At 41.0% G+C, this 22836-nt stretch overlaps 2 protein-coding genes across 3 annotated transcripts in view; one reads left to right on the top strand and one right to left on the bottom strand.

Moving 5' to 3' along the window:
- The window catches only part of DOCK1 (dedicator of cytokinesis 1), a 278725-nt gene that overhangs the window by 160623 nt on the left and 95266 nt on the right, over positions 1-22836 (bottom strand). The gene's annotated exons all lie outside the window — the stretch shown is intronic.
- FAM196A (family with sequence similarity 196 member A) overlaps positions 1-22836 on the top strand; it is a 40815-nt gene that overhangs the window by 13908 nt on the left and 4071 nt on the right. Inside the window, exon 3 of the mRNA XM_017809242.1 lies at positions 16069-16140. Coding sequence (XP_017664731.1) covers positions 16069-16140 — 72 coding nt within the window. The remainder of the gene's footprint in view (positions 1-16068; positions 16141-22836) is intronic.

The raw sequence follows: 22836 nt of genomic DNA, 5'->3' as shown, positions 1-22836 counted from the left end.
CACGGCATGAAAAGCAGCAGAAAAACCTTAATTCTGTAAGAGACTTACCTTTTTAAGATTAAGGGATATAATTACAACTCTTAATATAATTCCATTAATGGCATATGAATCTTGTCTGGTTTACTCTCACCTTCTGAATTTTTCATGGTATTTCTTTCAGAAGGAAATGAAATGAAAACTTTGAATATCAAAGCATTTTTTACAGCATTCACACAGCTCAACACAATAAACTCAAGCAGAAGGAAAGAAAATTGTGTTTATCCCTATCTTTCATTATTTAAATCAACCTATAAGGCATTAAATAAATACTGTAACTCAGTACAACCTTTAGTGTTTGCCTGGACAGTTCAATCCCTCTATTACATAACCTTAACAAGCATTTTGCAGACTGACTCACCTTAGTTCCCTCATCTTTATTCAATGAACACACCTCAAAATGTATGTGCACTGTTTGGGTGCTTTTAAATACTTCTGCAATTAAATCACAATTTGTCAGAAGAAATCAGGATTTTAAAATTAAGAACCCAGCAGCCTGTGCCTCTTGAAGCAGCCCATGTTTTCATTTGAGCCAGAAAGGTACGTCTTTAATTTAACTCTTTCTTTAGGAATGTACAAATCACGTTAATCCTAAAAACTAAAAGCGTTTGTCATTGAAAAGTCCTCTCAGCTGTTGGACACTGCTGTCAACACAGCCTTAGTGCTTTTAGTTAATTTTACAGTATTATCTATATCAATATCAATTATCTATATCAGCACTTTATCAAGTCCTGGATCTTCAGACTAGGGAGTCTCTTGATGTAGCTGAAAGCCACACGGGCTCCATGATCTTAAAGGTCTTTTCCAACCTGAACGACTCTATGGTTCAATTTTTTAAAATTATTATTCAGAATAATTCCCCTGCCTTTCTTAACTTGCAGAAACTGCAGGAGATTTGGACAGAAGTGTCAAGCAGCGTGTCAAATCCCAAAATACAGAAAAACTCTTTCTTCATCACAACTCATCACCTGATCCCCGAGAACCCTGTGTGCAGGAACACCCACCCCCAAAGTCACCTGCTATAAATACCTCTGCTTCCTCCAGACAATTATACAGCTGTTTTTTATCTCTTCCCAAAGATAGCACAGCAACAGGTGCAGCAAATACCTATTTTTTTTACTGCCCTGACAGAAGCAGAGCTATTTAATGTAGCCAACATTAGGGGCATGCCCTTGGCACAAAACTCTCAATGACCGTCTTCAAATAATGTCAACCTGGCAAAGCTGTATTAGCCCTAAAATAGTGAAACTATCCATAAACCCCAGTTCAGAAAATCTCTACAGCCTCTTAGACACACAGACTTATGCATTAGAGTCTACAAGACTACATTTGACTGAAAAGAGCCTATCTATTAGCACTCCTGGGTACTTGGAACCACTTCCAGCTGCTCCTGCATACGCTCCAGACACGACCCAAACATGCCCCCTCCGTGCTGGGCAGGAAGGGTGTCAAGATGGGGAAGGAGGGAAAAGAAAGGAGATGCAAACTTGCATATTTTCTCCTGTTCTAGGAATCCTTGCATCCCAGATCCCTAATTTCCTAGCTGCTGGGTGATTTTAAAGGAGGCTGCACAGAGGAGATTATGCTCAGGCCATTGCTGTTCTCCCCTGATCACACTCCAGAGCTGGGAGAACACTCTGTTCTCCTGCAAAGCACCAACACATCATTAACATGAAGCTTGTCTTTATCCCCATTCCCCTCAAATTAGACAACTCTTTCAATAATAGGCTGCCCCATCCTTTTATTAGAATAATTCTTTCCAATTGCTGCATTCATTCGACATTTTTGCCACTGACACCCAGCACTGGGTAAATTATTACGTGTCTTCTCCATTTCAGCATGTTGGTCTTTTTTCCTGTTATAACAAGTGTTAGGTCAGCTAATACCAAGAAATTAAAGCAGTGCTACTGCTCCATCTCTGTTTATTATAAAATACAAGAGTCTTCCATCTGCTAAAGCAGGAAGAAATGTTCTGTGTTTATGGACCTCTCCTGGTTTTCTTATGTATATTAAATTCCTTAGAACAACACACTGCAAGAAACAAATACAAGTAACACACTGCTGGTTAAAAAAATAATTTACAAACCCAGAAAACAAAGGTACAGCTAAAATCCTTAATCAGATTTTTCTCCCTTTAAGGAAATCAGTGCTCTTTAAGTGCTGTTGTAGTGCCCTGGGACTGGTGCTCAGTGGATTCATTTTCACTAATGTGCTGTAGGTCCTGAACTGCTATTACTGCAATTCATCACTAAATGAGTCAATGCCAGCAGAAGTGTAGCAGTATCTCTGAAGACAGCAGCATCATCTCTCTATACTTCCCAAAATGTCAGTGCTACATCATCTGCAATTAGCAACAACATCCAACTCCCAACTCTGCTGAAGGAAAGGGAAAAGCCACCTGAGGAGGAGGAGAAGCACAGCCAGCCTGTGACCCCCCCAGTATCAGAGGAAATTAGTAAAATTGTGTATTATTTCCATCATTATTTACTAAACCTTTGGCAAAGTGGCAATTCCACCTTCTATGTGGAAGCTTCTACAAAAAAACAAATTATATGCCAGCAAAACACAGACATTGCTGGATGCCTTAAGTCAGGCATGAAGAAAGTGCAGAGCTGCAGCTTCAATTAAGCTCAGAGTTAAAAAAAAATGTTGAATATTACATGATGCAGGGTTCAGCTGCACAACACAAACCCATTTTTATGCTCCAGTTTTATATGAGAAACTATTAGCAATCTACATCACTTATAGACATATTTGTCTGTATTCAGATACAGAATTTAACAAGCCAAATTCTCTCTGTGTGAAGCATAAATGCAAGTTAATAATTCTAAAACCTTGCTAATAACATCTAGGAAATGTATTACACAAGATGAACACATAATCAAAAATATTTTGCTGCTGGAGAACAACGATGACCTGCCCTTTAAATCCTTACTGTGGAAAGGAACAGAAATGTGGGCCCTCCTCATTATACAACAAATCAGCAATTTTAATAAACAAAGTGCTCAATTTGCCACACAAAACCAAGTCACAGTATTTTGACTCTGACAGGCCAAATGCTACACATTAGACAAGAGTTAAATGAACCTGTTTCAGAGATAATTTATATTCATTTATTAGTCAGCAGTGGTTCAGGAATTTAAAGAGCTCTCAACAAACTCCTTCGAAGAGGCTTTGAAAGAACATGTTGTTATGGAGGGAATTTAAATGTCAGCTCATGCTTTTCAGTGACTAAGGGATATTTGTGGCTCTTACTCTCATTCCTAAGCAGAAAATAAACCAGTATTATGTGTCTGGATGGATGTCTCACCAAAGGGGAGAGCAGGGAGCCTCCTCACCCAAGTACTGCCTTCCCAGCACTGCCAGAAATCATCCCCAAGGTCACATAAACTTCTCCTCTGCCTCAACAGAGGAGAAAGTCAGAGAGCCAAAGCAATTATTGCCCAGATTGTTTGCTTTGCTGCCTTTCAGCAGCCAGCCCAGCTCTTCAGCTCAACCCAAGGAGACAAGGCAAATAAAGGCAGTAACAACCTCTGCTGTCTCGCTCAATCCATCCACACACCCCCAAAACCCAGGGAGCTCCTTATTTCACACAAGAAGGTTTAAAAGAGTTCACAAGAGCAGAGTCCCTGAAAGCCCAGCCTTTGGGAGGAATGTGCCAGTTCAGAAATGATGTGACAGGGATTTCCCCTCCCTTTGTTTTGTTTTTTTTTTAATTACAGACATGGCAAAGGAGAGGTTTAACAGAACCATTTTTAAGAGTAAATGTGGAAATGGAGGGAAGCACTAGATAAGCTGAACAGCAGAAGGCAGCTGCTTTGCAAATAAAGACATGAAAACCAGAAAGAACATGGCACATTCCATCTGTGAGGCACAAATTGTGTCATATTGTGAGCGACACCAGGTTTTGGAGCCTGTAACAGCAGCCCATGGGAAGAGGACTATGATCAATGCCTTTATTTCCAGTATTGGGATCTTCATATTCATCCATCCTGTCCTGTCCTTTGGAGCACTCACATTCCTTTTACTAATCCTCCTGCCATCACCTCCTAAATCCTTCATTTTTCCCCTCTCTGGAGTTGCTCAACTCTCTGGAGTTATGCATCATTTACAGCTCATTCCCACACAGACACACCAAAACACCTTTGAGAGTGTCACAATTCACCTTCCCAAGGCAGAGCCAGAAAATCTCTTTGGATGCATCTTCCTTAGCCAAGGAAAAGGAGTAATTTTTGCACAGATCAGCACTTTGTGGATCTTGTGATCCTTGGGCCGTTAATGGTTGAGTGTTTGTTGGGTTTTTTTTTAAATTCTAATCCACACCTACCACTTTCTCAGCTGTTTCCACAAAGATCAGTGTTAAAGTGAAGCATTTGACTACCCTAGAAGCAGTTTTTATTTTCTAGTTCCAACAGCAGCAGAACACCCTTCTGTGCCTTTTCTTAAAGTCATTTGTGTAACTATTCCCTCTCTTCTTGGAAGTGCACAATTAATTCTAATTATTAATAGCTGCTCTGTCAGGCTTCACCACTGCCCAAAAGGTGTGTGTGTCACACTAAACTCTGAGCATAACCAAGCAAAATGCATTCAAAGACCATTTATGTTTTCTTTTAGGTCCCTAGAGCAGTTTTGCAAATTCTTTGCCTGTGGAGATCCCATCTCCTTGTCCTGTGCTCATTCCCCAAGTACAGCTTATTTCCCCTTCTCCCAAAGCAGGATCAGTGCTAAGATGTCACAAAAATCCATTTACCTGCCCTCACCATGAGAAATTTGGTTTTCCAAGTTATAAACCAGCCCTTCCATGCTTCCTCCCAACACACTGACACCTCCTCACTGGAACTATTCCATCATAACCCAAAATTCCCTATTTCCTCATGGAATTATTTCAACACCTGCTGTCAGTCCACATGACCACCCTTGAGCCCTTAAAATTCTCTTATTCAAAATATAAACAAAGGAAACCTGATTAATTACAACTGATCATTGAAAGATGCAGTATCATTCAAGGAAAAAGATCCAGGATCAGCCAAGTTTAACCTCATATTCCATTTTTTTCTGAATTAGCTCACTAAAATCACTCTGGAATTAGATCTACAAGGGCAGGTAACATGAGTATCTCAGAGCACAGTAACTCACAGGCCTTCAAAAGATGATGAGATTTATATTTTTGATAGGATTTTTCATTAGAGTTGGACACATTTATCCTGTTGCTGATAATCAAAGCTTCAGATCAGATTGTCAGAGTGGATAAAAAGGTCAAACTTCCACAGTTCACAGACATCCTGGAGCATTAATGTGTAATAATTCAGAGTACCTGGACACGATAACATTTAAGATAGAGAGCACTTAAATAATCCTGCTGTCACAGCCAGTTTATATCCATCCTTTGTGAGGAATAGAGTGGTGGGAGGTTTTCAACAAGCAAATGATGGACGAAAAGGAAAAGTGAACCCTTACCAACAACCAGTCCATGGAAAAAAAAGATCAAAAAAATATTCTTTTTTAGCAAAATTACTTGATCTTAATACTCTGTTTTCTCAAAAAAAAAAAAAAAGACACTAAGAATGTTCTGAGTCTCAGAAAATATAACTTACTTTGCTAATACAGTCCAGCTTTTTATCTGCATACACTCGACTGGCACAATTCAAAGGCAAAGTATTTGAAGTGCTCAGAAAAATGATTTGATTTCTATCTGGTTGCTATTCACTGGACTTTAAAACCAAGATGAAATGTCATTCCCCACCACACTTCCCTGTTTCAGTCGGGATCAGCAGCTCTGAAGGGAAATTAAGGCTCAGGACTTTTCCACGAAGGCCAAGAAAAGCACATTGCCACAATTCAAATCTGGAAACACTGGTGAAGTCTTATACTGAAGGATTAAAACCAGTGTAAGCAAACAGTTCTTGCTCAGTATATCCACAGGAATTACCAGGGATCAGGAGCTTTCCAATGTCACCAAGCTGCCCAAAACACCTGCAAGGAGAGTTTTCCTGCTAAATCAGTCTTCTTTTAAAAAAGGGTGACAAGGTACTGAATTCCCAGGTTTCACAATTAGAATAATCCTTTAATAACTGCATTTTGGCTCTTGGCAGTATCAGGATGCAAAGAGACAGAGCCATGAGCCAGGTGCCTGTGCAGGCAGGGAAAAGTGAGACCAAAAGGAGCTTTCCAGTGTTAAATTTCTCACTGCTCTTCGTTCACCAGGAGATGAAACAACAGAGTTCTAACTGACAGCTGCTCCTGAGCCCCTGTGCTTACACAGAGGTACAACTATCTCTCCTCTTGACTGGGGAAAAATGGGGAAAAAATAGGAAGAAGACTTGTCTGAAGATGGAAGTGGTTTGTTTTTAAACTGTTGAGGCTCCAGCTACCCCGGGCTCCAGATCTGGGACATGAACAGGCAGTTCAGTCTTAAAAAAACTCCTGTGTAACATACCCAGGGAAATGAAGGTAAAGAAACATCAGAGATGATGGAGAGCTGAGCTGGATTCAGATCTGGGGGGTGGAACAAGATGGTCTTTAAGGTCCCTTCCAACCCAGACCATTCTGGGATCTGTGGACTGAGGAAAACTTCTCTTTTAAGTGGGGACTTCTCAGGCTTGGATCTGTCCATCCTCCCTGCATCCCACCTCTGGGTCACTGCTGGGTTCTTAATTACAGACCCAGGAACTGTTCTCACTCAGATCTTAAAAAACCTAAAGTTTCTACATTGTTTCATAGCTCTTACGGGCTTCTCTTTGAGCTTTGCCAAACAGAGGAATTTTGAAGACAGATGAAGACAAAATTCCCTGTCATGGAACCATTTTTCCATGTTATAAGCAAGCCCTGGGAAAAGCAGCAGTTTGTAGAATACTTGAGTGAAACTGGGACAATTCTGAGCTTTCCGTGACAGTTTGTGGGGATGGTTTTTGCATGTCATAGAGCAGCACTGGAGGGATCAGTTGTGTTACAGGTCGACTGGGAAGGAAAAGTGCCCTTCCAAGGGAGGCTGGAAACATCTCCAAACATGCCCAGCTGTTTGGAGGATAGGATGATGACAGGGGATGTTTTTCACCACCACTCGCTGCATGAACAATGGATGAAGGAATAGTACCATTTTTTGTCTTGTTTCCAGTATCACAGAATGGTTTGGGTGGGAAAGGACTCATTCCACCCCTCTGCCATGGGCAGGGACACCTTCCACTAGACCAGGTCGCTCCAAGTCCCGTCCAACCTGGCCTTGGACACTTCCAGGGATGGGGCAGCCACAGCTTCTCTGGGCAACCTGTGCCAGGGCCTCCCTACCCTCACAGGGAACAATTTCTTCCCAATATCCCATCTACATCCACCTTCTTTCAGTTTGAAACCACAGAAGGTGTGTGAGGTCTAGTAATTCCTCAGGAGAGGCTGGATTTAGAGACCAGCAGAGGTATTCTGGCATTAACAAGGCAGTTTACACTCTGGAGTAGTTTGAACCTGGCATGACTTAGCTCATTTCTTTGGTAAATTAGAGGGCATTTTTTTGCTTCATTGTCATTCATGCAAGCTCAGAAAAAATTCCCAGGGATGGGATCTGTAGCTGTGTACAAAGCTCAAGCAACTGCCAAAGTTCTGCCCTGTGGATTCTCCTGTACTGCAGTAAAACCTCAAATATCATTATTTAAGGAGATGAGAAAACAAAGTACCAAGACCGTCTCAAGCTGCAACAGAAAGAGTTCAGCACTTCCAGGGTCCTTCTTGATGATTTTTTCTCCATGAAGTTTCCCATCCTTGCAAGTACAGAATCACAGAATCCTTGAGGTTGGAAAAGCCCTCCCAGCCCGTGGAGTCCACCCTGTGCCTGATCCCCACCTTGTCACCCAGCCCAGGGCACTGAGGGCCACGTCCAGTCATTCCCTGGACACCAGGCACAAGCTCCACACAAGCTGCAGGATCAGTGGCCAGCTAATGTGCTCCCTATTCTTAATTTTAAACAAGCCTGGCTGCTGTAGTTATTATTTTAAGCCGGTGTAGGCTTAGAGATATAATGCACACGGGGTGTTTGAGCTTGCACTGAAATCTTCATCACATTGAATTAATGAAAAAATATACCCCAGATTTGTATTTCTCTCATCCTTCCTCCTTTAGAGAAACAGTGCCTGTGAGCAGGACTTAACTGAAATGTCCAAGCCAAGCAAAAACCAAGGAGTTGTGTTTCAAGAGTTACTCACCCTGAGTAGTTGAAGAACTCAGGGTGGGAGCAGCAGGGATGGATTTTCACCCCTGAACAAGCTAGTCCCAAAAAATTAATCTTAAAATTCAGTGGATTTAGGGGTGGAAGAGCACTGGGAAGTGGGAAAAGGAACATCACCACACTGAAGCTGCAGTAAAGGATGGACTGTGCAGCAGATCTGATGATGAGCTGCGGGGTCAGGAGTCTCAGGGCACCCAAGAAACAGCCCCGAGGTCGGGAGGAAACCACAGCAGAGAGATTTGGGATGAAGGAACAGACCTCATCTTAGCCTAACTACCAGAATGTGCTCCCAGATAACTCCTGGAAGTGCTTGGCCTAACAATTACACACCATCAATACAGTTGTTATTCAGCCAGAGCAAACAAATTCCCTGAATTATTATTAATACAAAGATTTGACATTTTAATTATCCTCCTGATTTTTCTGATGAGACAACAGAGGCACAAATATTCAAGAGAGATACAAAACCTTGTATCCACCTAATTCCTGTAAGATTTCGTGATTTCACTTGAAATACATTTTAATTCTCTCCATTCTCGGTGGGTTTTTTAAATCATTCAATGGTCCTATTAAAATATGTTTGTTTTTTTTTTTAAAAAAAACACTCCCTGACTAACCTGAGTATAATACAAAATGTATTTACAGGGTGAAAGCACTTGAATTGCTGTCGTGGGAGTCGTGCCATACACCCACAGTGCAAATACCTCAAAAAGAAAATTAGTCATCTGCTTCCAACTGTCAGGATTCAGGAAAAGACAACAAACTACTGTCTTGGAAACAGCCTGAAAAATGTCACCATTGAGCTGCTGCACATTGCAGAGCATTTTCAGAAACCAAATCAATAATATCAGCCCTGGAATAAGAAGGGAGAGAGGAAAGAGTGTTCAAGTGGGGAAGTGTCCAAGAGCAGGCTGGTTGGGCTTGGAGCAACCTGGGCTAGTGGAAGGTGTCCCTGCCCGTGGAGATGGTCTGTTGGAGAGAGGAAAACTGTTCAATAAGATTTACTTAATCCTCAGTGACTCCTTAAAGAAAACCAGCCAGGGGCACATAAGCTGGGATCACTTCGACCTCTGTGGTTCTCTGAGGGCTTCCCAACTCCCAGGGGAAAACAAAACCAAAGGAAAACAGGAAGAATAGAAAAAAAAAAGCAGGGAAAATGGAAACACTTTTAGGTGAAACCAAGGAGGAAAACCATAAAAAACCTGAAACCCCAAAGCTCCCCTGAAAAACACAGAACAACTCCATGTTTCCATCCAGCAGAAAAGCCTCGAGGTGATTGCTCAAAGCACATCATCATTCCTGAATTTTTGGGGCTGAATCACTCTCATCTATAAATGAAAACTGCTAATTAATAATTATCTTCTTAATGAAAACACAGCAGCAGAAAGGCTAAAACATTTTTTTTTCTCCTGGGCAAGTGACTTTTCAGAACACTTTTACATGAGCCAAAGGCTGACCCAAGGTGTTTACACCTGCACAGACCTGCTGGTTTGGTGCCAGAACAGAAGTTCTTAAGGTAACCAGAGGTTTTCATCCTACAGAAACAGGATTTTGCTGACACAAATGCATTTCTAGGAGGTTTCCATTGAGCTAAAATGGTAAATCTTTCCTAGGTCAGACTAAACCTCTGTGGCTAAGCAGGATTTATTTTAACCTACAGAGGACATACAAGAGATTTTCCTGCACTTTATGTGGCTAAAACATGACTTATTGAAGTCATAAGAACAACTAAACCACTCATGGCACAGTGATCTTATTCTGCCAAAAGGCAAATTATGTTAATAATAGCATTCCTAATTTTCTCCTGAAACACAGATTTTAGCAATATTAGCTCTGCAATACTTTAAGAAACAAAGGTTTTAAGAAGTTTTCCACCAAACCACTGATTTTTAAAGCATTATTCTGTACAGACAGGGAACATTAGGCCAGGTTGGACAGGAATTGGGGCAACCTGGTCTAGTGGAAGCTGTCCCATGGCAGGGAGGTGGAAGGAGATGATCTTTAAGGTCCCTTCCAACCCAAACTAGCCTGTGATTAGTGTGTTTAACTAGTTGTGCTATAAACAGTCCCAGCAGGACCAGGAAATATAATTCCCATTTATACAAAGCCTTAAGCAGGACCATGGCCTGCACTTCCTCAGCTGTTCAGCACGGCCAGAACTGTCACTTCCAAAGCACTTCAAAGGCCCCCTGCCTGCTTCAGATCATTTGTTTCACTATATTGTAATAAAAACATCAAGAAAGAAAAATTCTCAAAGTCTGTTTATCCTCCTTGGTGGTGATGATACATCAAAAGTGTGAGGAGCATAAGTATCATCCAGATCTATATCCATCAGAGCATCAACACACTCTGAGGCACAGCCACTTCTGGAAAATTGTGCCATTAAGGAACTCAATTAATCTCAAATATTCCCTACATCCCAGCAGACAAGGGAGGACATCCAGATGTAAGAGACCTAGCCTTCTAAATTGCTTTTTTGCTTTGTTTTTAATAGGCATCCATTCAAAAACAAATCAGCACACACAGATCCAAGCTTCCCTCTCTCAGCTCGACATTGTCTCTAATTTATACAAATGTTCAGATGCAAAGATTTTGATGTTACAGTTGGTATTTAAATAAAAAAGCCTCAAGCAAGTGCACAAATTCTGGGTTTCCCAGGGATTTAGAGGGTGTAATCCCCTTAGGCTACTCTGAAAATTGCAGCTATTCTTAGTTACTGCCAGTCCATGTCAGCAAAATGGTTGCTCTTCATTATAATATTTTAATACTTGGGAGTGTTAATTGAGGTTAAGCTCAGGTTGTGCCCAGAATGCTAAAAAAAAAAAAAACTGCAATAAAATGAAAGCCTCCTGAAAATAATATCAAATGTAGATAGGAAAAATATGTGGAAAACTTGGTGTGGAGATGAGATCTCCTTCCCAAGGGGAATGACTTTCAAATCCAGGTTGGATGGGGCTTGGAGCAACCTGGGATAGTGGAAGGTGTCCCTGCCCATGGCAGGGTGTGGAATGAGATGAGCTTCCAACCCAAACCATTCTAGGATTTTCTGATTCTGTGACCTGCCCATCTCTGCACATCCACATGGAAACAGAAAATCCAGGATGTAAGGTATGGAAGGATGAAGCTACTGCAGTACTGACTTCTTCTTAGTGCACATCAACACACTTTAGATCTGGAGCAGTAGGAAACCACAGGAATAACATGAATCCTAGAGAAGTTCATTACACACTGCAGTTCCCTTCTTGCAGATCAACATCCATCCCATCAAACCAGGAATGAACAGTAACATGTTTGCTATGGTGACAGGACTGAAAAGAAAAAAAAAAAAAAAAAATAAAAACCTCACAGTTCCTCGAGTCTATTTTTCTTCATTGCTTTTTGGGAAAGAAAACCCATAAGGTAGCACAGGTTGTAGCCAACTAACTTGGAAAGCAACCTAATTAAACCAAAACATCTCCTTCAGCACCCTCAAGATGCATATTTCCCCAAATATAAACTAGAACATCTTTCTGACGTTTCTTTGATGATCACTTTTCTGTTTCTGATTTCTTGTTTTATGATCACTGAGGAAGAACTGGGGAGTTCTCAGTCCCCTTCCACCAGACCAGGTCGCTGGTTCACAGAGGAAAGGCCTAGATTTGGGTCTTATTCCTGAAGTCAGAAGTAGATGTTGAGAAGGAACTCGTGTCAGAAGGCAAAGCTGGCACGTGGTGCCCTCATGTTGTGGTACCAGCACCACCATCCAGGTTGGACAGGGCTTGAAGAAACCTGGTCTGGTGGAAGGTGTCCCTGCAATGGGCAGGGGGGGTCGAACAAGCTGATCCTGAAGGTCCCCTCCAACCCAAACCACTCTGTGATTCTGGGATTACAGGCACATCCAACTCTCACACCGGACAGGTCAAGCCCAACCTCACGGGAGCTAAGTTGAACCATCCTGAAGAATGGATGGAAAAAGGGAGAGACTGAGCTTGGAGTTAAAAAATGTCATATCCTTATACATAAACCAGTGAGGGATTCCCAAAACCAAGATATTAAGATTAATACAACAAGCTGCAAGGCTTAGTGCTGAGATTATCTTTAGGTGAAGCACAATGCCCACGGGAGTCCCAGCTCGGAGGGAACTCCTGGCTCCCAGGCATCTCTCTCAGTTCCAAGGGGAAGAATTTCACTTTGGACCTAAACCAGACCAAAACCAACTTGCATTTCTCTAAAAAGAGGACAGATTTTCTGTAGGAATCTTTGTTTTGTGAGAGACTTCCCATTTTAAGGGATTTCTTCTTGCTGAAAATAATGACCAGTTTACTAAAGAACAACCAAGCTTTTGGTCTCTAACCTGACTCTCCTACACTGGAATGCCTTCCAAATATTTTTTAAGAGGAAGGAAAAAAAAAAAGCTTATTCAAAATACTGCATCATCACCCAGAACTCTGCTCTCCTTATCCTGGTATCCAGACTGTGCTCACAAACTGTTTCTAGCAGTTAACGCTGATAGAAACTCTATTTTTCAGGAATTCTGCACTGCAAATCAGCCTAAATTTTACATGAAATGCTCTGCCAACAGTGAAATCCTTGCTGGCATGAAGGAGATGAATTCCATGCAAGTGTTTATGTAGATAATTATGTGAAAACAAGAAAGTAAAAGTCCAAAGCCCTGGGGTATCAACAACAGAATTAATTTATATAGAAATAATTGAATTTATACTGTACTAACACACTCCCAGAACACAGAGCTCTGAAAGTGCCTGATGGAAACCAAACACTGGGACACCATGGGGTGTTCTTGGGGCTTACAGAGAATTCTAACAGGGTGGTTCAAAGAAGACAACATTACTAAATATGTAAAAAAATCACCTCTGAAAAGCTAAAATTATTCAATGAGGAAAATATTGCTTTAAGAAAATTTAATGAAAAATAACATCCAACTAGAAAACGAATGTATCACCATAACCAGTGGAGCTTGAGAATGACAATGATGCTAAAACAAGCAGAGCTGAATGTGTCAGTTGAGAAATCAGGATTTCAAACTCATCATGCAAAAATCATCTCATTTTTAAATCCTTATATCAAAGGACCATTTTCATCAGCTTAACGAGGCTGCCTTATACTAGCAAATATGTTTTTAAGTATATGAAAATCTGGAATTATTGTGCATTTAAAGATCATCATATAATAGAATCACAGATTGGTTTAAGCTGCAAGAGGCCTTAAAATCCATCTTCTTCCACCCCCTTTGCTTATGGCAAAACCTTCTCCTCTGTTCTCAGTCCTACAGTGACCACCACGGGTCTCAAACACCCTGATGAGGGGAGAAAAGAGAGTTTTAGCAGTAAAATCAAGGTTAGATGGGATATTGGGAAGGCCAGGTTGGACTGGGCTTGGAGCAACCTGGGCTAGTGGAAGGTGTCCCTGCCCATGGCAGGGGGTGGGACTGCATGGGCTGTCAGGTCCCTTTAAACTCAAATAGTCTGTGATTCTATAACTTGGAAGATTTTATTGAAAACCTCTTACTATTAAATGATTTCTCAAGCAGCAGAGCAGAGGCTGAACATGATCAGCAGAAACCTGTGTGGAAGGAGGAGAGACTGGCACAGGAGGAGGTTGTTAATCTACAAGCCAGATAATTACTAATTTGAATGGTTGTTTGCAGGCTTACAGAGATGAATGAAAATGTCCCAACTGGAAACCAATTTTAAACAAAAAGACAAAAGAATGTGGCACCTACCACAATATGTTTATGGTTTTACCTATAAAGAGGCCCTCACAGAGTCATGCACGTTCCTCTGAGGGCAACTATTGACTATTCTTTATATCCTCAGTAAATAAAGGCCTTCACCAACTCATCTGCAGACTTTAAATGTTGTATCTTTAGTAAGAGCTTTTAGTATCTGATCAATAGCTTGGGGGAAAAAAAACCATTTTACAAGTCTAAGTTTAACAGTAGTGACATTTGAATGTCGACTTCTGAAAGATTTTTAAAAGGGGAAATGAAAAACAGGTCTTGCTTCTGCTCTGAGAGAGCATAATAAGTACAAGCAAATATAAACTAGTGCTGTTTTTTCCCCCATCAGAAATAGCACAGAATACAGACATTTTGCTTTTTAGTTCTTTTGCTCAGCCAAAAGAGGACAGGGTCAGATGGGAAGGAATTGTTGGCTGTGAGGGTGGGGAGGCCCTGGCACAGGTTGGCCAGAGATGCTGTGGCTGCCCCTGGATCCCTGGAAGTGTCCAAGGCCAGGTTGGACGGGGCTTGGAGCAACCTGGGCTAGTGGAAGGTGTCCCTGCCCATGGCAGGGGGTGGAACTACATGATCTTTGTGGCCTATTCCAACTCAAACCATTCCATGGTTTGCCTTTGGTGTCATGTTAAAATTTAGGTAATCTGAGCATGTTCCTCCAAATAAAAAGCAACTTTTGAGGCCAAATAATCATCTAGAACAGCAAGAACTCTACGTTGCCTTTGGCTTTTAGAAGGAAAGAAGTCTTAAAAGAAGTAGATTTACCCTGTTGTGAACTTTTGTCCGTCCACCAGAGTGCCAAGAGCTGTACCCAGAGCCCCAGAGCACTTGGCTACAACACAACTTCCAACTACTCATATTCACATCTTCAAACCTTTAAAATATTTAAGAAAATTGACATTGTCAGCACCAGCTGATCATTTTCTAAGCTAAACAACCAGCCTGCAGCATTTCAGAAATGCTGATTTCTCATCTCAGGGCCAGGCACATCAAACGGTTTGGGTGTAATTTCCCATTAACACTTGATGTTATATAGGCTGGGTATTTTGTCACGTAAAAAATAAGGCCATTTTTTTCCTACTGCTGGATTGTTCATTAGTGTACATTGGCAAGGAAGCAGAGGAGCAGGTGCTCTGCCCCTGCATGGGCAGGGAAGGGGCAGAGATGCCCCTGTTAACAAAGCAACACTGAATTATTTGAGGTCAATCGAATAATTTGGGTGAGGAAGGTCCTGGGCTTCAGGGCAGAACCTTCAGCAGCATTCCCTGAAGTAATCCTGACTGGATCTACCTTCCACATCTTCAAAGTTCCCCACATGAGTTATTTCCCCACTTCATTTAAAAACAACCATGGAGAAACTTCGCAGATACCTGTTTGTATTTAACAAACTGAAAATAACTTTACAAGAGTCTAAATTTGTGATTTACAGAGAAATAGCAAAGTACTTATGCATAAATACTGACTTAAGAATTTTCATTTTAAACTCGCCACGACATTCATGTTGACAGGTTCTTTTTAATTTATTTATTTTAATGTGTAGAAAAAAAGCAGCTGCATACCTTAAAAACCCCTTTTTAATTAAAACTGACCAAATCAGAGACAATCACAGGTAAATGAGGAATCACTGCTGTAAGAGACTTCAAACCAGAGCACGACAAAGCACAGATCCAGGCTGGATGAGTACAGGAAATGTTATTGAAAAAGCATTTTCTTCCTTTTAAGACACAAACATCCCTAAAACAGACTTCACTGAGAGGTACAAAATTTCTAAATATATCCTATTTTGCAGTATTATATCCTATACATTCCTCCTAATATAATGCATTTAATTTATTGCTCCATGCTAAGTTTGCTCAGTGTGAAAGTAGAGAAAATATTAATCCACCTCCAAAAAAATTAATTTCTTCATGGAAGCTGAATATGCTGATTGTGGTCCTGGTTTCCTAAATGGCTTGATTTTCGTGTTAAATATTAAAATTTAAAAAATAATCTTGAAGGTCTGATTATTATGAAAAAAAAATCACAGAAAACAAAACATATGTTAAAAGAAATCAGTTTTTAATGATTTCATGTTCTGTCTTTCCAGGCTTTCGTATCGGACTGGTCAGGACACGGCGAACTGCGACACGTGCAGGAACAGTGCATGTATTATCTACAGGTAGGTTCAAAAAATATTAGTATTCCCATTTTTTCCTGAGTGAAAGCCATGATTTAGTCACTAATGAAGGCTCAGTGGTTGGCCTTGATTTTTCGAATCAACACAACATAAATTTAACTTTGCCTAATTAATAAAATTCAAGTGTAAGTCTGAATTTTCAGATCAGAAATAGATGATCGTGGTCAGTGCTGCTGGAGCTCTGGGATGTGAGGGGCTACAAGGTGGGAGATTCAAGATTTTGGGATATTTAGGATTTTCTGACCAACAAGTCAACTTCAAATTTACTTTTGTACGCTTCCGTACACCAAATTTTTTTTATAGCAGTAACACCTGGACTTGGGAAATCATTCTGAGAGAGGGAATGTACAACAAAGAGAACCAGATATGGGTTAAATCCAGACAGTTTTAGCAATAAAATCAGGGTTAGATGGGATATTGGGAAGGAATTCTTGGCCGTGAGGGTGATGAGGCCCTGGCACAGGTTGCCCAGAGAAGCTGTGGCTGCCCCATCCCTGGAAGTGTCCAAGGCCAGGTTGGATTTGGAGCAACCTGGGCTAGTGGAAGGTGTCCCTGCCCATGGCAGGGGGTGGAATGAGATGGTTTAAGGTCCCTTCCAACCCAAACCACTCTGGGATTCCATGATTGTTATACACTGACACTCCTACCCAGGCCTTTTTTTGGCACGTCCTTGTATTACAGTGAAGGAGTAACATGACATGAGGCCATCATGAGTCTGATGATGTGTCTCATACTGACAACTTAATTGTCCTTCTCCATTAGAACCTTAAAAAACCAAATGAATGTTTTCATGCATTGCAGGAAGGAGGAAAACAAACATGTCTCAGAGTGTGTCACAAAATCAGGCACCACAGTACAAATGCAAATGTGCAAACGTGACAATTCCATGGAGGTACAAATGTTGCCCAGGACTGAAAAGTGTAGGATTTCCCCCCTCACTCCTTAGTTCTCTACTCAGTCTGGTTCAGACAGAAGAGCTGAAGGTATTTATTTAGCTATTGTCTCCTTACTACACAGAAGTGAAGGGAAAAAAGGATGGAAACCTTCAGCTCCATCTTCCCAACCACAACAGGGTTCTGTGCAGGGGCAGGAACCAATTAATTTCTTTATTCCTCCTTTAAAGTCATGTTTAGAGGCATATAAATAAGCAAAGCCTCCCATGCCTCCCTTTTCCTGAGCAATTTCTGGCTCAGGGCAGCCTGGAGGTACAACCCAGCACAAATCCATCAGGGAATTATTCTTGTTTCATTAGCGAAACAAAATCCAATTAGAATTTTTTTTTTTTAAAATCTTGACTTCTACGCAGTGGATTTCAAGTTAAAGAATAAAACCCGAAGGTTCCTTTGCTCCCTGCAAATGAAACGGCTCCAGAAAAGCAGATTTGAAGTGTTTCCCTAATGGGAGATGGTGGAACAGGCAGGGCCAGCTCTCCATTCCCACCCCAACTGCCTTTGGAGTGGACATTTGCCTAAAGCCATGTTTGCAGGGCAGGTTTTAGCACAAAACAGCTCAGCTTTTTGCCAGTTTAGGAGAACAAGTGCTGCAGGCAAAAAACCCTAAAAGCAGAGACACTGCAAACCAGGGAGCCACGAGAAAAGTGAATTACTGAGACAAGATAAGCAGCCAGAAGGGATAAAACAGGAATTCACTGATAAAACCAGCACTGAGACAGATTGTCTTGTAGGAACTTCTGCTCCTCCACAAATCAGCTACTCCCTGACACCTCAGAGTGCAGCAGTTCATTAGTGAGGATGTTAATTAAATCCACATGCACCTTTGCCAAGGGTTCACATGTCAAACACTGCAGAGTTACCTGATTTCTCTTCAAGGCAAAAACACCTCTCAGGACCAAAAATTAAAGCTCAGCTTAAACTGTTCAAGGGGCAGTAGAACCCGGAGGAAACATCCCTGTCACACCAGGAGGTCCTTAGTCTTGAGCTCTTTTGCCCAATTAATACATAGGAAAGACTTAAATAAAAATATAACCAAAGGCTTGATTGCACAAATCAATAATTTAAAGAGAAAACCTTCAGTTTGCTGTAATTGACTGTGTAGGTTGTTTAAATATGGTTCAATTTTGAATGCTCTAACATTAAAAAAAAAAAAAAATTAGAGCTGTTTCAAATGTATATTTTTAAACTGCAGTGAAACAGCAGCTTAGAGGAAGGATTAGGTTACCCAACTGCATCCTGCAGTGCCAGGTATAGCACAGGTGAGAAGGTGGAAATCCATGGAATTCAATTCTTCTCCCTCAAGATGAATTTTCAGAGTATTAATATAATGTAGCACAGAAGCCAGAGACAGTGTAGAAGGCAACAAAAAACCCCTGTTGTACTTTATAGGGTTTTTAGCATCAAAACCATCCATACTGTTAGTAAAAATTCCTTTTGGCAATAGTTATTTGGCATGTTAAACTTAAATTTTTGCTAAGATTACAAATCTACTTGTACATTGTTTTCTCTTTATATTGAAAAGAATACATATTTCTTAGTATTAAAGGAAAAAAAAGGAAAACTTTCTCATTTTTCTTAAATAAGTAGGAAACTGACAATCAAATATTAAACAGTATTAAAAAGAAAAGGTACCAAAGCCTGAAACTGTTTTAGAAATCAGGAAGAAAAGAAAAACATCCAGATTTAGATGCTCTATTTTCCTCAAAATTCTGCTTATTTCTGCAATATGTTCAGGAACTTGGAGCTCCAGACACAGGAGTCACTGACATTTTCTTCCACTGCATCAGATGAGCCACAGACTTAAAACTGTCACTAAAATTATTCAGCATCGTGTCTTTATAGTCATTTCCAGACTGTATTTAAAAGAGGACCCGAAAATGTGATGAAATGGTAAAAACAACCAACCACTTTATCATTTCCCCCATCAGTATCAATATCTCATGACCCAACGTCACAGAACAGCTTCAAAACCATCCTCTACAAACACAAGACAAATGTCCACGTCTCTACTTTACAAACTAATGTTGATTCACCACTGACATTTTTAAAATAAGTTTTATCAGGGTATATATTTCCAGGATAAAGTCAACTTAAATACTGAAATGAAGCAAAATCTTGCTATTAAGAAGAAATTGCATTATTATGCAGTCCCTGTATCAATCTGAAACACCCAAAACCCACGTGGACTCAAATCTCCACAGTCTGGTTTATTCTGTAATTATCTTTTCCTGGAACTGTCCTTTCTGCTCCTGTTTAATTTCCCAGCCTGGGTGAATTTTAATCCTTGAGTAGAAATCTGGAGGAGAAAAAGGGGATTCTCTGTAATGTTTTGTGCAATATTCTTAGGCCTTTAGCAGGAATTACTTCTGTGAAGGAGCATCTTGGAGGATTCCTGCTGGATTTCCCTTTAATGGGAAAGGTCAGGAATACTCAGTAGCTTTTACAAGGCTACCCTGGCTCCTGGAAGGAAACTTTTAGGAGATCAAATCCCAACCAATTTCTGCCTATGGAGAACAAGAATTCAGCTCTGCACTATTGTTCTTTGCAGGGGAGGAATCACTCCAAGTGGTACCAACCATTACTCTGGCTGCTTTTTACTCCTTTGAAATTTTGATTTATGCTGCTGTATTTTTATTTGATATTAATCTAAGGTGGACTCACATTATTCAACAGAAAATGTATTCTTAGAATCTATTAAATGCAATTCACTATAAAATCTGCAAGAGAAATGTGTTGTAATAGAAGGATAAAGCTAAAAGTTAGCAAAGAGCCCGCATGTAAAGGTTAGATATTTAATTTACTAATTATTAAAATTAATAAATATGGCCATACAAAGTGAACATAAGGCATCAATCCCTAAAATTGCAACACTCTAATAAAATCAGGTGATTAAATTATTAGAATAGTCATTTTCATCACCTTTTTATTTCCTACCCACATTAATTAATTTATATGTTCTCATCTTATCTCTAGACTGTAAGATACTTAGTGGGAAAAAATGGATCTCGGTGGCTTGTTAACGCTGGCAGGGCTTTGGATCCCAGGCTTTGGGGATTTTTGGGTTGCAATAGGAAATTTAATGTGCTGGAAAGTGCATTAAGGTAATTTCCAAGTGATTAGTGCTTATCTGGATCCTGTTTTTCCAAGATGTGGCACGAACTAATGCCATGTCATCCAATTAACGTGACCCAGGAAGAGACAGGAAGAAATTCTTTAATTCCTGCTTCACCTACTCGACCTAAATTCAAAGGGTTCAGCTGCTCTGTAGGTGCTTGGAGGATTTGGGCTTAACTTTGGAAACTGCAGGATAAAAAGGTGAACTGAAGGGGTGTCACCTGAAATGAGAGCAGAGGGAAGGGCTGCCTGGAGCCTTCGCAGGCTCCAGCCTTGGAGGTGACAACAGACAAGTGGAGGAAGGACATGAAGCTGCTGGAGAGAGTCCAGAGAAGGCACCACAATGACGAGAGGGCTGGAGCAGCTCTGCTGGGAGGAAAGGCTGAGAGAGCTGGGATTGATCAGCCTGGAGAAGAGAAGCTTTGGGGTGACCTGACTGTGGCCTTCCAGGACCTGAAGGAGGCCTCAGGAAAGAAGGAGAAAGACTATTTACAAGGGTCTGGAGTGACAGGACAAGGGGGATGGCTTCAAACTAACAGAGCAGGTTTAGAGAAATCCTTCCCTGTGAGGGTGGGGAGGCCCTGGCACAGGTTGCCCAGAGAAGCTGTGGTTGCCCCATCCCTGGAAGTGTCCAAGGCCAGGTTGGACGGGGCTTGGAGCAACCTGGGCTACTGGAAGGTGTCCCTGCCCATGGCATGGGGGTGGAACTTGATGGGCTGTAAGGTCCCTTCCAACACAAACCATTTTGGGATTTTATGATTCCCTGATCAAACCCTCGGCAACCTAATCCTGAATCCCTCTGATTCAGCAATCCTGCAGTACCCAACAGATCATCAGCATCTCACAGTCTTAAAAGGATTCATGACAATAATGTGTGACTGTGCTAGAAAATAAGAAAACCCATTCCTACCTCTGAGCCTATTGCTTGATCCCCTCCCACAGTCCATCTGCTTAATCCCAATGGTTATCACTCCTCAAACTCTGCTTTCAGTCCCTCATAAAGCAACTAAATTAGCAAAGGTTCACTGCTGCCTGCATGCAAAAAATAAATTAACTAAGTTCTCAAAATAGTTAAAAAAACAAAGCCAAATCCAGAAAGTCCACATCAATTCCTCAGGTCCCTGACAGAAGAGCTGGAGAGGGATTTTGGACAAGGGATGGAGGGACAGGACAAGGGGGAATGGCTTCCCACTGTCAGAGGGCAGGCTTAGATGGGATATTGGGAAGGAATTGTTGAGTGTGAGGGTGGTGAGGCCCTGGCACAGGTTGCCCAGAGAAGCTGTGGCTGCCCCATCCCTGGAAGTGTCCAAGGCCAAGTTGGACGGGGCTTGGAGCAACCTGGGCTAGTGGAAGGTGTCCCTGCCCATGGCAGGGGGTGGAACTGGATGATCTTTTAAGATCCCTCCCAACCCAAACCATTCTTACTGTGAAGGGATTACAGACATCTTAATTACAAAGTTCTTCCTGGTGTTTAATGAGCACATCAAAATTAAATTCTCAAAGAGCTGTTATTTGGTTTTACTTGGCCAACTTTTCATAGGAAAGACTTTGATGGAAATACCAATATACAGGCAACTGCCCTGAAATGTAAAGTTCTGGCTGTAAACCGTGTAAGTACAGAGTTATTGTGGGGAGAAAAGCCAGAAAACCAAAGTATTTATCAGAGACAGAATTTTCCTGTTTATAGTTGTTCACAAAACCAGCTCATCGCTCTGCACTGGAAGAAGAATTTGAGACAGGCATTGAACGTGGAAAAACCCTGACCCAGTGTTCCAAATTTAACAATAGTGTAATTAAGAGAAGCTTTAGGATGTTCTGCTCAGGTGTGTGAGGCCAAGGTTTGTGCTGCTGGCATTATATAATGGATTTATCTCTTGTTTCTGTCGGGCTTCTTCACAATTGTCAGGCTCTTGAAAAATATTATTATATTATCTAGGAAAAAATGCTTCTGAAGCAAATAATTCTCACCTCTGTGTGTAACAGCAGGAGAACACGGAGTCCTGGATAATCAAGTTAATGGAGTTATTACAGGGAGGCTTATGGGACAAAACCCAAGTTTGAAAGTGAAAAGAGGCACATGGCACAGAGGATATTTCAGGAAAAGGTCATTTGGAGGGAGGACACCTATAGATACGGAGGGACAGAAATAGCACTGAGCAAAACAGGATGTCAGAGCTGTGACAGGTGACAAAATCAAATTTAGGAGTGAAAGACCCGGAAAGATCTTCAGCTCTATAACAAAACTATCAATAATTCCTACAAATATGGAATTCTTGCTGAATTTAATCCATGCAAGTGCTCAAGGCCAGGTTGGACAGGGCTTGGAGCAACCTGGGCTAGTGGAAGGTGTCCCTGTCCATGGAATGAGATGATCCTGAAGGTCTCTTCCAAGCCAAACCAGTCTGGGATTCACCAAGCCAGTCTGGAATTCTGTGAATGATGACTGATGGCGATTAATGTTTGATATCAAGAGTAAAAATAAAGTGAGCTATAGCTAATTTAGAAGGATACTTAAAAAAATTAAAGAATAAGTAGTTCTTTAATTTTTAAAGAAATTTTAAGAAAAATTAAATAATAAGAAGAAAAGTAAAGAATCATCTTGTTAGTGCAG

Source organism: Lepidothrix coronata, unplaced genomic scaffold, assembly GCF_001604755.1.
Source record: "Lepidothrix coronata isolate B3197 unplaced genomic scaffold, Lepidothrix_coronata-1.0 Scaffold25, whole genome shotgun sequence".
Taxonomy (NCBI): domain Eukaryota; kingdom Metazoa; phylum Chordata; class Aves; order Passeriformes; family Pipridae; genus Lepidothrix; species Lepidothrix coronata.
Note: the sequence above shows the minus strand (reverse complement) of the source record. Positions and strands in the feature narration are given on the sequence as shown.